This window comes from Cetorhinus maximus, chromosome 14 (assembly GCF_964194155.1).
Source record: "Cetorhinus maximus chromosome 14, sCetMax3.hap1.1, whole genome shotgun sequence".
Classification (NCBI taxonomy): domain Eukaryota; kingdom Metazoa; phylum Chordata; class Chondrichthyes; order Lamniformes; family Cetorhinidae; genus Cetorhinus; species Cetorhinus maximus.
In genome coordinates, this window is record NC_135892.1 from 23,307,585 (window position 1) to 23,324,309 (window position 16,725).

A 16,725-nucleotide genomic window follows, 5' to 3' on the forward strand; every position below is an offset into this window, starting at 1 on the left:
CATAGAAGTCACTACAGTCAGAGCATTTCGTAAAGTAAAACAGAGAGCGCGGCTCCAGCGGATTTGACCTTTCATTCTGTTAAATCTTTTTTTGCTGATGAAAATGCCGGGTAAGTGCCGCCTACTCTTCCTCTCCTGGACACTGAACCGAGGGTTGGGGACAGGGCACTCAACTATCGCTAACCACAGGTTACCGAACCATGCTGCTTTTATTCAGTAGTTGCTTATTTATGATTTTTTTTTAAATAAAAGAAAGGGCACATCGAATGACAAGGGCGTTGTTAATAACGGGCTCTAACTCTACCTCTTGTCACTCGCCACGATTCCCAAACCCCAGGGTGACCAGATTTTCAAAAGTCAAAACCTGGACACATTGGAAAACCATGGGAAGGCAGTGTTCTGTGATGATTGCCACGTTGGATGACTAATGGCAAGAGTCTGGGGGCGGGGCAGTTGAAGGTGAGAGGTCATGTGATGACATCTGGATTTTGTCCAGCCAGAGATGGCAACACTATTCCATAGATCATCAGAAATGGAGCCCTCCTGGCCATGAATGTTGTGACAACTCCCTTGGAGACATCAAAGGAGCGGTAGGGGGAGGGATACAGATCTGCTGCACACAGTGCGGTGTGATGGGCGCTTACAGGAAGAAGGATGAGATTTCACACAGATTTTCTCCCCCAGACCCAGTGCATATTTAACAAGAAGGGAAAAGGTGAAAACTGGGACATTTGAACTAATTTTAGGAAATTGTCAGGACACTGGGATATTTAATGAAAAACTGGGACTGTTCCAGCAAAACCAGGATGTCTGGGCACCCTACTCAGTCCCTAATCGTAATCCAAGTTACTGACCTCTTTTCCTAATCTCAACCCTAGCCACTGACTGTCACATCTCAGGCTCAAAGCCACAGATTTAACTGCAAGAACAACATCATTTAATCTGCCATCCGGGCTAACTCCCTAACATATGCTATCATCAACCTCCAAGTCAGGTAACCCCATATGTAGTGCAGAGTGTACCTTATATTTTTTCCATGTACCATATAGTATCTAATACTCAAGTCCATACACACACACAATCAGCTACCATCATGACATCCATCCCTTATTAGACCAAGAACATGTCAATGATTTTTTTGCTTGATGTATGTAGCTTAGACTCCATCCCTTACTAAACATACTGCAATATTTTTTTCAAACAAACTTAAATAATTTTTCCCTAACTCACTGAATAAATTAATTTCTCAATTATGAATGTCAGGTAAGTTCAGTGCATCACAGTCAAAAATAGTTTCAATCTTTTGTTCAGTATTTCACTTTCTGGAACTGTTATTTCTCTTTCACTATTTAACTGTGGCATCCCTTGTGATAATTACCAGTATGTAACTTGATGCTCCTCAATGATCCAATCAAACAAAATCTTCATATCGCTTTGATGGTTCCCTCGTGCCATGGTCTGCCTGCTGTCTCAGAACCTCTGGTCAGCGCATCAGGGTTAGAAAGTCTCATCCTCTCTTCTGGAACCAATGTTTTTCTCTCTGGATAGAAAGCTGTCTGCCTGCCATCAGCACTGCTGGCCTGGACTTCTGGATTGCTGAATACCAGCTTCGCCTTAGTCACAACATATGGTTCATCTGCTGTGTCTTTGTCAATATGATACTTTTTGATATATGAAGAATTTCTGTCATATAGTACTCCTCCTGATGACTGCACAGTCACATTGTTTCCCTTCTTGGCAATGACTGCACAACTTGGCATAAAATGGGATATCCATCTTTCACGGACTCTCCCGTCTCAGCAGCTCTTCATCACCTTTCATCACATCAGACTGTCCAGCTCCCTATCTGGTCTTCATAAAACTTTGCAGCACCCTTTTCCTCAGCATCATGATCTCAAACCCAAATCAGTGATCAACACTGATGTCCCTCAGCTCTGGCATCTTGGTGTGTATTTTCCATCCAAATAGCAGCTCAGCTGGGCTGTTTCCCATTGTAGCGTGTGGAGTTGCTGGAGACAAGGCCACATATGACAGCAACTCCTCCTTTCAATCTTCGCCCTCAGCCTGAGCAATCTGTTTCTTTAAGGATTGTTTTTATTGTTCTACTTGCCAATTTGCCTGTGGCCATTTAGGGGTTGCTCTGTGATGGTGAATGCCTGTGACTTGCATGTAATCTGCAAAGGTTTGTGAGATGAATTGTGGCTCACTATCAAGATACAGAGTGACAGATAGACTGTGCCTTGCAAATATTTCAGTCACTACAGACACCGTTTCTGCCATTGTAGACTTCATCACAGCATGCTCATAGTGTCATGGCTCACTGGGGATAGTGTGCTGCAATATCAAGCCCCACTGCTCCCCGAGCCGCGACGAATGTGAAAAGTTTGATCAAACCACCTAATCATTTAATTTAGGTCAACAGAATACAAGCACCAGGTTTGTAAACTTAATAAGTAAATAATTGTTTATTGAACAAATTGTCTTTAACCAGTGGCAAAAGAAAGAAATATGAACTGCTAATATCTAACTCTATGACCTAAACTCTACCCCTTCTTAAATCCCTACACACACACATACAAGACACATAAGACACACAAGAGCATGGATTTTACGGGTGGGGTAAAACAGTTCAATAGCACCAATTCCGGGCGCAGAATTTGATGGGTTGATTTTGATCGATGTCTTCCAAATTCCTTTCAGTTCTTTGTTGATGACACAAGGTGGTCTTCCCAGCACTTTCGGACTTTAGTTCACAGGTTGAGCACTTGCTTTTCAATGTCTCTAATGGTGATTTTCCCCTTTTCCTCTTGGCAGGGGTTTTTCAGAAAGAGAGAGCAGGTTATAGAGATATGAGGGAAAAAACAGCTAGCTATTGTTGTAGAATTACTGGAATCTTACACATACAGGAGAAAGAGGTTTTAGGTCTTTTCTCTTTTCAGGCTAGGGGATTTTTCTCTGCTGCACTGCTCTCACACAAACCCTGGTCACCTGGTTAGGAGCCAATTAAATGTTGTTGTCAGGCAGTTCCCCATTAGACTGGAGTCTTCCTCGGCACCATCCTGTCTTTCATGGCACACTCTGTTCCAGAACAGCAACATAGTAAATATCCCTCACGCTCTTCCAGTAGACACATCTTTCAAACTGCAGCCATTTTAATTTTAATCCACAGTCCAACAGAAATAAACAGATATGTCCTTTACAATAGTAATGGCTGTAGTCATCAATCCATCACTAGTGTGGATTCTCCTGATGGAAGTGGGCCTAAGAAGTCAACTGCTACATCTTCCTCTGGTCCAGCCGGTAACAACTGGGTCTGCTGACAAGTTGACATCCATGACATGTTTTGACAAACTGCTCTACATCTTTCTCCATCCCTGGCCACCATACTTTGGTTCATAAGTTTTGCTTAGTACTAATCACTCCCAAGTGACCCTCATGAGCTAGCATCACCAGTCAGGCCTAAACTTTTGCGGCACTACAAGTCTGCTGCATCGAAGAACACACTTCCCAACTGTGCACAGTTCATCTCATATAGCGATGTATGCCTTGACTGAGCAATTCTCACAGTTTCTAGCTTGGATTCTCTACCTGATATTGCCCAATTCTGGACCTTTGTCTGAGTCTCTTTCAATCTCTCTAGTTGTCATTGTTCTGGGTGTCGCACGAACTGCCGCAAACCACACAAACAATTCAGCTTCCTTCTCTAATGAGGATCTGTGTGTTTAATCCTCTCTCAGTAGCTGTGACAGCGGGTCAGCAATGTTCATCTTTCCAGTAATGTGAACCACCTTGTATTTGTACTGCTGAAGTCTCAAAACCCTTTCTTTCGATTCTAGCATATGATTTGGATCTGAGACAATAAATCATCTCTAATGGCTTGTGATCAAATTCAATGCCAAATAAGTACGCATGGAATCTTTCACATGGCTACACCAATCCTATGGCCTCTTTCCTGTCTGAGAATATCTCCTCTCCACATCTGTCAGAGATCTTCTTGCATAGGCAATGATTCTTGGGCCTTCAGCTTGCATTTGCACCAGCACTGCTCCAAACCCTACTGGACTAGCAAATGCAATGACTTTCGTTGGTGAATTTGGATAATAGTATTCCAGGATTCAAGTATTTGTCAAGTTGTCTTTCGAAGCTTTGAAGACAGCTTTCTGTTCTTTATCAAATCTGAACTGTTCATTCTTTCCAGTCAACTTTTTCAATGGATCAGCCAGGGTATTGAAGTTTGGGATATACCTCGCACAATGCTTCACAAATCCCAGAAAATTCTCATTTTGCTGGCATTTTGTGGTTCACGTTCCTCTGCTATTGCTTCTATCTTGTCTTTGGCTGGATTGATTCTGCCGTTTGTGAGGTTAAGCCCCATATCATTAGCTCCGTTACACCCTGCAAGCACTTGTCTGCATTTACCGTAAGTCCTGGTTTACTGTAATCTCAGTCTCTTGTTATGTTCCTCTGTATTGGCTCCATGAATAATGATGTCATCTGTGATATTGGCTGTTCCTGGGATCCCTTGTATCACCTTATGGATTTCATGTTGGTAAACCTCTGGTGTTGCATTGGTGCCAAATAGCAATCTCTTGTATCGGTAAAATCTCACTGAGTGACGAAAGTTGTCACCTTCCTTGAATCAGGATGAAGCTCCAGCTGGTGGTATTCCTACTTTAAGTATAATTTGGAAAATACTTCGTTGAAAACTCTTGAAAAACTTCATCCACAGTAGGAATTGGGTGATGTTCTCTCCCTGCTGCTTCATTCACCTTTCGCATATCAACACAGAACCTGACGTCAACATTTGGTTTAGGCACGATCACAATAGGGCTCACCCACAATGTTGGTCCTTCAACTGACTCTGTGATGTCTAGGTCGATCAGTTCCTTGATCTGGCCTCAACTTTCCATCTCAGACTAAAAGGTGTTCTGCGTACAAGCTGAGCTACAGGCTTCATGTTCTCATCAATGATTAGTCTCACTTGGCAGCTGTGTAACTTCCCAATTCCTTGAAACACTGGACCAAACTCCTCTTTAAACTTCACACGGAGTTTCACAGAATTCACTTTCAATCTGATGTGTAGCAGCCCCAAGGCTTGGGCAGTTTCTCTGTTCAGAAGAGGCTCAACATCCTCCTCAATCACTACAAATTCTGCCTTTACATTCCGATCCCCATCTCTCAAATTCACAATGAAACATGCAACAGTTTGAAGTGGGGCTTTATATATGTAAGGATGGAGCTTTTTGACACATTTTTGAGATGTGCACTTGATTCTCTTTCAGTTCCTCCCACAGTGCTCTGTTGATGACCTTACTGTCATTGCCTGAATCTACAATAATGCTCACTTCAACACCAGCAATCACTGGAACTTTGTCAGGATTGCTCCCATTGAAAGAAAACATGTATCCATGACTGCTATTCATTTCCTTGCTCTTTGTATCCCCTTCAACTCGTCTCACAGTTGTACTACTTTTATCTCTCTTTCCTTTACGTGGTTTGCCAGGCTTCCCTCTCTGTTCAGCTTTGCTTCTGCACTTCTTAGCAAAATGGTGTTTGCCCCCACATTTTCTGCATATCTTCCCCTTGGCACGGCAGCAGGCATCTTTTCCATAGTGGCCCAAGTCGCCACATCTGAAACACTCTCTCTCAAGCTTTTGCTGTTTACATTTATATGTACCTGGATTCTATTGTGCCACTTGATTAACCTCAACTTTTGTTGTGCCAGTATCAGAGGTGCAACCAAGGTTTATGCTGTAAAATTGTACATCCCCAAGGAATGAAAAGAGTGCACCAAGGTTTAGCCACGGCACCCTGGAGGCTTTGGTTAGAGGTGTCCACCAGTACCGGTAGGTTCCTTCTTTCCAGGGATGGATCCAGGATGTCCTCCAACCTCACCTCGCTGGCCTGGGAGGCAGTCGAGAAGGAGGCCAGCTCCGCAGGCAACCGCCAGAGAAATGCCACCCAGCCAGAAAGAGGATGAATGATCTCATCAGCATCACCAGGGTAAGTCAACCTTCAGCTCACTCCAAACTCACACTCTCATAATGGCATTATGCACTCAAAGCGTCACACGGATCAGGAATCTCACAATATTCGCAGGGGAGATTTCAGCATTGAACACCCTATTCACCAGCAACAGTACTATCATCCTGTAGAAACAGTATCTTCAGCTCTTACAGGGGAGGGCTCAGCACACACAGTAGGCATGCATGCTTCCCAACCTCTGTTCCATCCCTTTTCATCACATCCTATCTATTTATCTTCAGGAAGGCCAAGCTTGCCCACAACAAGAGGGAGACAGGAGGAGGGACAGCCAACATGCAGTAGCTCTCCAAATTCGAGGAGGGATGCCGCTGAGTTGGCATGAGAGGACAGAGATCACTTTTTTTTTTGCAAAAATATGCTTCATTCATAAAATATCTTCAACAACATTCAAAACCATTTCAAAATCACCATCACAAAAGTACAATCAGGTTCAACTTTTACAACATGTATCACAAGGTGCATCAGTACAAACAATGAATATTACAATCATTTGCAGACATTCATTTTGAGCTGTACAGCCCGAGGGGCTCTACACAGTTCCCAGTCCCTCGGTGCACTGTGGCAGAAAGGTCTTAGGCAGCGACCCTTCCCCATTGCGCCTTTGCGGCAGCTGCCCCAAGCTTTAGTGCGTCCCTCAGCACGTAGTCCTGGACTTTGGAATGTGCCAGTCTGCAACACTCGGTCAGGGAAAACTCTTTGCGCTGGAAGACCAACAAGTTTTGGGCAGACCAAAGAGCATCTTTCACTGAGTTGATGATCCTCCAGCTGCAGTTGATGTTTGTCTCGGTGTGTGTCCCTGGGAAAAGCCCGTAGAGCACAGAGTCCTGTGTCACAGAACTGCTCGAGATGAAGCTCGACAGAAACCACTGCATCTCTCTCCAGACCTTCTTTGCAAAGGCACAATCTACAAGGAGGTGAACAACGGTCTCTTCCCCACCACAGCCACCTCGAGGGCAACGTGCCGAGGGGGTGAGACTCCTGGCATGTAGGAAGGATCTGACGGGGAGGGCCTTTCTCACCACCAGCCAAGCTACGTCTTGGTGCTTGTTGGAAAGTTCTGGCGATGAGGCATTCTGCCAAATGACTTTGACAGTCTGCTCGGGTAACCATCCCACAGGATCCACCCTCTCCTTTTCCCTCAGGGCCTCTAAGACGTTATGTGACGACCACTGCCTGATGGACTTGTGGTCAAAGGTGTTTCTCTGCATAAATTTTTCCACAAGGGACAGGTGGTACGGCACGGTCCAACTACTTGGAGCGTTCCGCGGCAGCGTGGCCAGACCCATCCTTCGCAACACCCGAGACAAGTAGAACCTCAGCATGTAGTGACACTTGGTGTTTGCATACTGAGAGTCTACGCACCGCTTGATGCAGCCACACATAAAGGTGGCCATCAGTACGAGGGCGATGTTGGGCATGTTTTTTCCCCCTTTATCTAGAGGCTTGTACATCGCGTCCCTGCGGACACGATCCATTTTCGACCTCCAGATAAAGCGGAAGATGGCTCGGGTGATCGCCACAACGCAGGAGTGTGGAATGGGCCAGACCTGCGCCACGTACAGCAACAGTGAGAGTGCCTCACACCTGATGACCAGGTTCTTACCCGCAATGGAGAGGGAGCGTCGCTCCCACTTGCCCAGTGTCCTTTTTACCATAGACACTCGCTCCTTCCAGCTTCTAACGCATGCCCTGGTCCCTCCGAACCATATCCCCAGCACCTTCAGGCCGTCAGCCCTGACGGTGAAGGGGACAAAGGATCGGTTAGCCCAGTTCCCGAAGAACATGACCTCGGTCTTCCCACGATTTACCTTGGCTCCCGAGGCCAGTTCGAACTGGTCGCAGATGTGGATCAAGTCTGCACACCGACAGCGGATCCGAGCAGAAGACGGCGACATCGTCCATGTACAGGGAGGCTTTGATCTGAGTGCCTCCACTGCCTGGGATCGTCACTCCTCTTATGCCCGGATCCTTCTTGACTCAGCAAAGGGTTCTATGCAACACACGAAAAGAACAGGCGAGAGAGGACAGCCCTGCCTGACTCCAGATTCAATCGGAAAGCTGTCTGATTCCTACCCATTGATTGAGACTGCGCTACTGATGTTAGTGTAGAGCAGTTGGATCCAATTGCGAATTCCCTCCCCAAACCCCATTTTGGAGAGCACATCCACCATGTAGGTGTGCAATATTCTGTCAAAGGCCTTCTCCTGATCCAGGCTGATGAGGCAGGTATCCACACCCCTGTCCTGTACATAGGCAATCATATCCCTGAGCAGCGCGAGGCTGTCAGAGATCTTCCTCCCCGGCACAGTGCAGGTCTGGTCGGGGTGGATCACCAATTCCAGAGCGGATTTGACCCGATTGGCGATGACCTTGGACAGAATCTTATAGTCCACATTCAACAGTGAAATGGGTTGCCAATTTCTAATTTCCTCCCTTTCCCCCTTGTCCTTGTAGATGAGGGTGATAATGCCTTTCCTCATGGATTCTGACATACTGCCGGCCAGGAGCATACTCTCGTACACTTCTAGCAGGTCTGGGCCAATCCAGTCCCACAGAGCCGAATACAACTGCACCGGCAAGCCGTCGCTTCAGGGAGTTTTACTCTTCTCGAAGGACTCAAGGGCCTTAGTCAGTTCATCAGGAGTTAGCGGTTTGTCCAGGCTCTCCTGTGTACTGTCGTCTAAGACCTCCGTGATAGAGGACAGGAACATGAGAGGACAGAGATCACTTCTGTGATGAAGGCAAGATTGGCCTCTCAAAGCAAGCCGGTCCAGATGAGCCCTCCATATCACAGTGAGTGACATGCAACATTTTATTCAGCCTGTCCCAGTTTCAGAAATGTATGTATCGGCGTGGAATCCGACATACGAAAACAGCTTCTCGGCATCCCTCATCGGATGGTCTAGCTGAGAGGGCAGTACAAACTTTTAAGTCTGCCATCGGGCTCACTCTTAAGTTTTAAGAATAAATTGGATAGATACATAGATGGGAGAGGTCTGGAGGGTTATGGACTGGGTGCAGGTCAATGGGATTAGCGGAATAATATTTCGGCACAGACTAGAAGGGCCGAATGGCCTGTTTTCTGTGCTGTAGTGTTCTATGGTTCTAAGGGTGGAATCGACCCAGAATTGCACTAAGTGTGGTAGCCGGTGTGAAAAACAATGTTTTACTTGCTGGTCACAATGGCGGGTTTTTACGCCGTATCGTCCGCTTCCCGCCTCATTAATTATGCAGTCACAGGAAACACGCCATCTCACTGGTGGGTGGCCTCTGAATTGCCCGTCACGCCGTTACCTCACCATTTCCTCACTCTGGGTGCTATATCTAAACTGCAGCCGTGCACACAGTTCTCAATGCTTTCAGCCCAGGACATGGCCCTGAAAGCCAGAAAAAGTTCAGTGATTTGTCACTGGAATGCCTTCTGGAGGCCTGCCATGATGTCCCCCACCCCCGCTCTGGCCGCAGGAGGTCCAGCAATCTCACCACTCCGGCTTGGGATGCAGCGGCAGAGGTGGTTAATGCCAACGTTGCACTGAAGACATTGGCCATCCAGTGCAGAAAGAGGATGAATGATCTCATCTGTGCCACCAGGGTAAGGCAACCACCTCATCACTCTAAACTCACACGGCCATCACGCATTCACAGGCTCTCACTCACTGCCAGCTCAAGGGACATCACCACTCACACTCTCACGCACACCTCTATCTGGCCTCTTCTCCTCTGGAGACTGCCTCCTCAGCCCTCACAATCTTGAGGCCACTTGCACAGATTAACATGCACACCCTGGGATACCTCCTTCCCCAATACACCCTTCAGCCTCTTCTTGCCTAAGGCCACCCCTTCTCCAAGCAAGCCTAGCCCTGCAGCCAGTGAAAAGCCACCTCTGCCTTATGACTGGTCTGGCAGGTGGAGACCTGCCCGTGAGCCCCTAAAAGTGACATGGTGCTGCCTGTGATGCCTGGCGCTCATGACAGCGAATGCTCCCTGAAGCAAGGTAGGCAAACGAACCTCTAAGTCCTGAGCGGTGCAGCTCGTCAGGTGCACATTGCATATGTACAGTTGTGAAACGTGTCAGCATACAATCACACCGATGTGCCCAGATGATCCAGTGCAGGGGGTGATTCTGACAAGCAGGGCTTATAATGAGATGCTTACGTATTGAAATTAGGTTCCCGGCATGCGGCACCAGGAAATACAGCCCGCCATTGACAGGTGGAACGGACGATCACGGACTGGTTTTATGATGACGTGAAACCAATTTTCGCAAACTGGAGTGGACAATTCCGCCCTAAATTTATCTTTTATCTCTTACAGCCAGCAGCAGATCCAGACAGTTCAGCACATCCAACATAGGCCACCTCAGAGGAGGATAATGAGGATCGATTTGACAAAGACCTGTCACTGTGTCCACCAGCGCAGAGGTGCACACCCTGCAGGATTAGGCTCAGGATCGCATTCTGGGGCACACCTCATTGACACATCTCCTCGGCAGTTGGAGGCAGTGACAGCCCAGATGATGAGCCTCTGTACGGCCATTGCAAACATGCTGGAGATGCAAAGATAGGCAGAGTCGCAAGAATAGACTAGAATGAAAGATGGAGGAGTCCATCTGCGTTCTGTCTAATGTCATAGCTCTGACATGTAAGCACCTCGAGGTCTCCATGGGAAGGGTGGCGACCGCCTTGGAGACCTTGATCCAGTAGGTTCTACCGGATTTGCACTCAGACCTGCACTCCATCGCTCCAGGCATAGATGGCATTCAATAGTGGCTAGTGGGAGGCTGGGCACCTCAACCTCACTCCCAGTGCCCCTTCTCAAGGAGTCAGGGAGAAGCCCTTGGGCACCCACAGGGAGCAGGACAATCAGCTAGACACCCAGGGTCATCCATCTATGTGACTCCGAGAGTGTCCAGCCGATCCCAATCCCCCATGCCTGTGACCCCCACCCCCATCACCTCCAGCTCTACATGCGAGGAGGGTGCATCAGCTGCACAGCACGAGACCGAAAGCAGGCTGGAGCCCTCAGGCCTACGCCCGCCAAGGTCATCACAGACAATCCCCCACCTCTGCTATGGATGTCAGGGATGTACATAGACATAGTGGTAGGTTAGAAAAATTAAGAAACGTTGGTCTCACTATAGGGGCACAGATGTTTACTCACTATATATAATGCAACGTTATAAATACATTTTTTGCTCATGACAATAGTCTCATCATTTGAATGGGTTGTGCATGTGCCTCTATGTGCTCTCTTATTGCAAGAGTGTTCCAAAGCTACCACTCTGTGAATGGCTGCCTTTGTGTGCCTCAGATTTATGTGATATTTAATGGGGTTAGTTACTTGCCCCTTGTGTAATGTCAGCTCTTTCCTGAAAGTGACTGCACTTTGAGTGTGGAACTTCTATTCCTCATGAGACACCATGGTGATATGCATGCTCATGTGCCTTGGAGAGTTACCAGTAATGGTGTCTCATAGACAATGAGCAGTCATAATTGTTTGTGCAAAAGCACAAGACCTGTAGCCATGATGGTATCTGCAATCATGTGCATATCTCTATTGCCGCAAGAAGTGCCTCATTCAGGTGGCCACAATTGCATCAAGTCCAGTGGATGCAGGATTTGCACTGAAATGCTGCCTTCCACTTCCCAGAGCGGTTACATGCAGCTTCGGCTGCTGACCTTTCCAAAAGAGTAGGGCCTGGTGATACATGAGGGCTGCAGGTCCTCTTAATGAAGATTAGGGGCTGCTGCCATGGAGCCCTTAAAGCAATCGATTGCACCCTACACTAGGGAAGCCTGAGCTAGCCATGAATCCAAGAAATCTAGCAACCTGGCTAGCATCATCCACTGTGAGCTTCACATAATGATGAGCCTTACTGTAGAGGGCATCCGTCACCTCATTGATACATTTATGTGTTGCGGACTGACAGATGCCACATAGGTCTCCTGTGGATCCCTGGAAAGAGCCGCTTGCAAGAATATTGAGTGCGGTGGTGACCTTCAGTGGGCTGGCAGAGGATGGCCTCCCAATCCATGCAGCGTTAGATCCTCCTGCAGAATGTGGCAGATATGAGCCACCACATCTTTTGACAAGTGTTGTCATGCATGGCACTGTCCTGCTCATCTCCAAATAGGAAAGGTGTCTTCAGCAGACCCTGGATCGTGCCAGTTTCCTCCGTTGGATGCATCTGATCTCCTCATCCTCTGGTTCTTATTGGGGCTCCCCTCAATCGAGGACCTCAGGCCAGGGCTCCCCTTGAAACTGAGCTAGGTGGTGCTGGGCCCTAATTCTCCCTCACTGCCATCAAGAATGCAGCATTGAGTGCAGCTTCCATCCTGCAATTCTCCTCCTTCCTATGTACAGAGAGATCTAACCGATTGAGAAAAGCCCAACTATAGTAGACCTCCCAGTCTCAACCAGAAAGCTACAGTCATGCTGTAGTGGTGCATCTGCCCTACTTGCCATTCCCTGTTCCAACCTTGTAGCTGAGGCACTACATCACAGATCTAGGTGCCTAAGAAGCCACCCCAGCAACTGCACATCTCAATCCCATTGAGGTTAGAAAGGCTTGAACACAGCCATGCTATGTTCACCCTCACTGAAGGCATTCACACGATGCCTGATTTAGCATACTGATGATGCTCAACTTGCACTTTTGGAATGAGTGGATGCCCCTTGACCTGTGAAACATGCCAATTGGACAATGCATTTCACAGTGTTTCATTGATCATCTTGCAGATATCCAGTAGCTGTGCTCCATTAACGGTTACCTGCATCTTCCCTTCTCGCATTCCTCTCTTTAAATGCTCACATTGATCACCTTAAATCTGACCCCATTACTCTTGCAGTCTCGTGTTAAAGCGCACTACATGTCAGTGGTTCCAAATCTACATTCTGAATAAAGTGTTCAGGAGTTCTTTCAGATGAGACTTCACCTCCATGTTAGGTATCTAAGAAGTATTAAGGTGCCCTCTGCAAGGCCCACTGAGTCCAGCTGTGTGCTCCTCCCACACTGCCTCAGGACCCTCCCGTGGAGAATTTTTTCCAGTTTCAATTTTGAACTGTGATTACTTTGGACTCTCAAGATGGTGATATTGCATTTCTGCTTTGAGACCAGTTTTGACCCTCCCCTGTTATCATTCAAGTTACCCTGATGACCCTGGATCCCACGATGTGCAGGTAGACCTCCCACCAGTTATTCTCCAGCCTCCCCCAGTAACCCTGGATCCTATAGTTATTGTTGTGGACATTCCTCTCCTCCCCAATGAACACATCACTGTTGATGTCCCCATGCCCCATTTGGACTTCACTCCTCCCCATTTTGAGGCTGTGTGCGCGGTGATATACAAAGGTGACCCCCCCGCACCACGGAGCTTCGAGAACTCCCCCCCCACTTATTACCTTTTCCCCATTTATGGGCTGAAGATGCCTTCCTTGACCATGACCATCCCATCTACAGTCCAGTACCAAGCCAGACACCCCCATCACCACCAAGTGTGAGACAATGGCCACGCCCTGCACACCAAGCTGTGCCTGACCCCCTTTGAGCACACAGGCCTTGCCCCTCCCTGGAGTGGGATCATGACATGTGTGCCATGCATAGCTCTGTAGCATGGCCCGTGAAGCCCCAGGACTGCCTTTAATCTCTCACCTAACTATGTCATCCACAGAGCCCAAGGACTGCCTTTAATCTCTCACCCCAACCAATTGGCTTCAGTCCCAGGACCATGACTGTCTGTCAATCAGCTCCACAGTTCCATCAGGACTGACCACAACACCATCCCCCACCCCCACTCCATTAGCCTCTGGACAACCGGTCCCTCTTGTGCCACACTAACCCCCTCCCTTTCCTACTGTAGAGTCTGTGTTCTTCCCCTCCCATTCCTGCCAATTGAATCTGATGGTGTAGGAGGTAACGTATTGGCATGAATAGAAAATTGGCTAGCTAACAGGAAGCAGAGAGTTGGCATAAATGGGTCTTTTTCTGATGGCAGGATGTAACGAGTGATGTGCCACAGGGATCAGTGCTGAGGCCTCAACTTTTTACAATTTATATAAATGACTTGGATGAAGGGACCGAAGGAATAATTGCTAAATTTGCTGACGACACAAATATAGGTAGGAAAGTAAATTGTGAAGGGGACATAAGGAGGCTACAAAGTGATAGGTCAAGTGAGTGGGCGAAGACCTGGCAAATGGAGTATAATGTGGGCAAATGTGAAATTGTTCACTTTGGCAGGAAGAATAAAAAAAGAGGCTTATTATCTGAATGGTAAAAGATTGCAGAGCTCTTGAGATTCAGTGGGATCTGGGTGTCCTAGTGCATGAATCGCAAAAGGTTAGTATGCAGGTACAGCAGATAATTAGGAAAGCTAATAGAATGTTATTCATTGTGAGGGAAATTGATTATAGAAGTAGGGAGGTTATGCTTCAGTTGTACAGGGCATTAGTGAGACTACATCCAGAGTATTGGGTGCAGTACTGGTTTCCTTATTTAAAGAAAGATGTAAATGCGTTAGAAGCAGTTCAGAGAAGTTTTACTAGACTAATACCAGGAATGGGCGGGTTGTCCTATGAGGAAAGGCTAGACAGGTTAGGCTTGTATCCACTGGAATTTAGAAGAGTGAGAGGTGACTTAATTGAAACCTTTAAAGACCCTGAAGGGTCTTGACAGGGTGGATGTGGAGAGGATGTTTCCTCTTGTGGGAGAATCTAGTACTAGGGGTCATTGTTTAAAAATAAGGGATTGCTCATTTAAGACAGAGATGAGGAGAATTTTTTTCTCTCAGAGGGGTGTAAGTCTTTGGAACTCTCTTCCTCAAAAGGCAGTGGAAGAAGAGTCTTTGAATATTTTTAAGATAGAGCTAGATAGATTCTTGATTAACTAGGGGTTGAAAAGTTATCAGGGGTAGGCAGGAATGTGGGGTTGAGGTTAAGTTCAGATCAGTCATAATCTTATTGAATGGCAGAGCAAGCTCAAGGGGCCAAGTGGCTTACTCCTGCTCCTAATTCGTATGTTCGTATGTCCATCCCCTTTCTGTGTCTGTGTTCTAGTCTTCCATGTCGGACTCCAGCTTTCCCACCCCTAATGTTCCCTTTATATGCCATCATTCCCCAACACCACCTCCCCAACCTACACCCAACCAAGACCACCCTCCCATGCACATTTCACCCTCATGTCTCTGTCATTTCCCATCGTCCTCCCTCCCTCCATCCCGGTCACCACGCTGGCCTCTGTTTTAGAATGCAGTCCTGCCTGAGACCCAAAGCACACCATGAGTGCTTTCCTCCAGGAGAAGCATAACGCCCACCGTAAGCAATCCTAATGCAGACCCGAGGCACCCACCATGAGGAACCCAACCAGATATCCCAGCAGTCTGGCCTAACATTTCAGCTTTGGTATCACTGACGACCCGGAGCAGTGCTGTTGCAGGTAGGCTTTGAATGTTGCACTTACCTTGAAGTCACGAGCGAAGTGAGGGTGGACAGCTGGATGCCACTTATATTTAGTCATGGTTCAGGCTGGTCTAATTTCCCACTGGCGTGACACATAACTGGGAGGGGGAATGTGAATCCGGCAACTTGAGTTTTTAATGAGTATCATGACATGCTAATACATGCAGATGAGGATCCTGACATGGGTAGCAGGAAATCCGACCCACCATCAACTCACCATGAAACTGGTGAGCGGAAAATTCCAACTTATTTTCTGCCGGTGGAAATCCAATTTTTGGCCTCTCTTTGAATTCTCCGCTCCTCCCGCCACGAAATGCCTTCCCACCATCAAACGCACCGAAGGGGAGAGCATAAAATCTAGCCCCTTGTGCAAAGGTATTAATGACTGTATTTCCAGTTGCCACTAACTTATATGTTTGCTGTCTTGTTATAGTGAAACCAAAAAAGAAAACTCAATCCATGGAAAAAAGTAAGTTCTTCTTCACAACCTCTTGCTCTTATTTGATATCTATTTCAATACCTTTCTTTTTAAAAGTGGAGAATTATTTGTTTATCCCAACTCAGAAAACATGAACACTTCAGGAAAAGTTGAATGAATTAGATGAACTGTTATTTATTTAATTGTTAATTATTTTGATTTTCTATGGAATTTAAATGTATTTAGATATGAGGGCCAGAATTTTACGATCCCCGCCGGCAGGTTTGTCAGGTTTGATGGTGGTCATAAAATTCTTCAGATGGCCCACCCACTGGGCTCTCGCCTGCCCCAACCTCTCCACAATTTTACGGTGGGATCGGTGTAACTGAGGCCGGCTCCCCTTACCCCAATTGAGACCCTTAAGTGGCCAATTAAAGACCACTTAAGGGCCGTTTTCCACCCAGCCTCAATTTTCAGGCTGGCGAGAGGAGTTCAGGGTGGGGGTAAGCACAAAAGTGACCCTGCTCAGGTCTTGGGTGGGTGGGGGCTCCACCATCAACAGCCTCCTTTTAACATCGGGCACTCCTCCCTACCCCTGCCCCAAAGATGCGGCCATGGTGGGTGCTTCCTCTCCCCTGGCCTCTCCACCGACACTCTTAACACTCTTACCCCTCTGTACTCTGCCCACCCCATTGGGCCTCACCCATACACACACACACCCCCCGACCTGAGGCCCCCAAAATTTACCTGGTCCTGGACCCCTAGGACTTAGACTCTGGGGATTGCTTGCAATCCCAGTCATAACC

The 16,725-nt window shown here is 47.3% G+C and overlaps 1 protein-coding gene across 1 annotated transcript in view; it reads left to right on the top strand.

Annotated features, from left to right (window-relative positions):
• Positions 1 to 103: 103 nt before the first annotated feature.
• The window catches only part of morn2 (MORN repeat containing 2), a 65,978-nt gene continuing 49,356 nt past the window's right edge, over positions 104 to 16,725 (top strand). Inside the window, exons 1-2 of the mRNA XM_078557555.1 lie at positions 104 to 110; positions 15,935 to 15,970. Coding sequence (XP_078413681.1) covers positions 104 to 110; positions 15,935 to 15,970 — 43 coding nt within the window. The remainder of the gene's footprint in view (positions 111 to 15,934; positions 15,971 to 16,725) is intronic.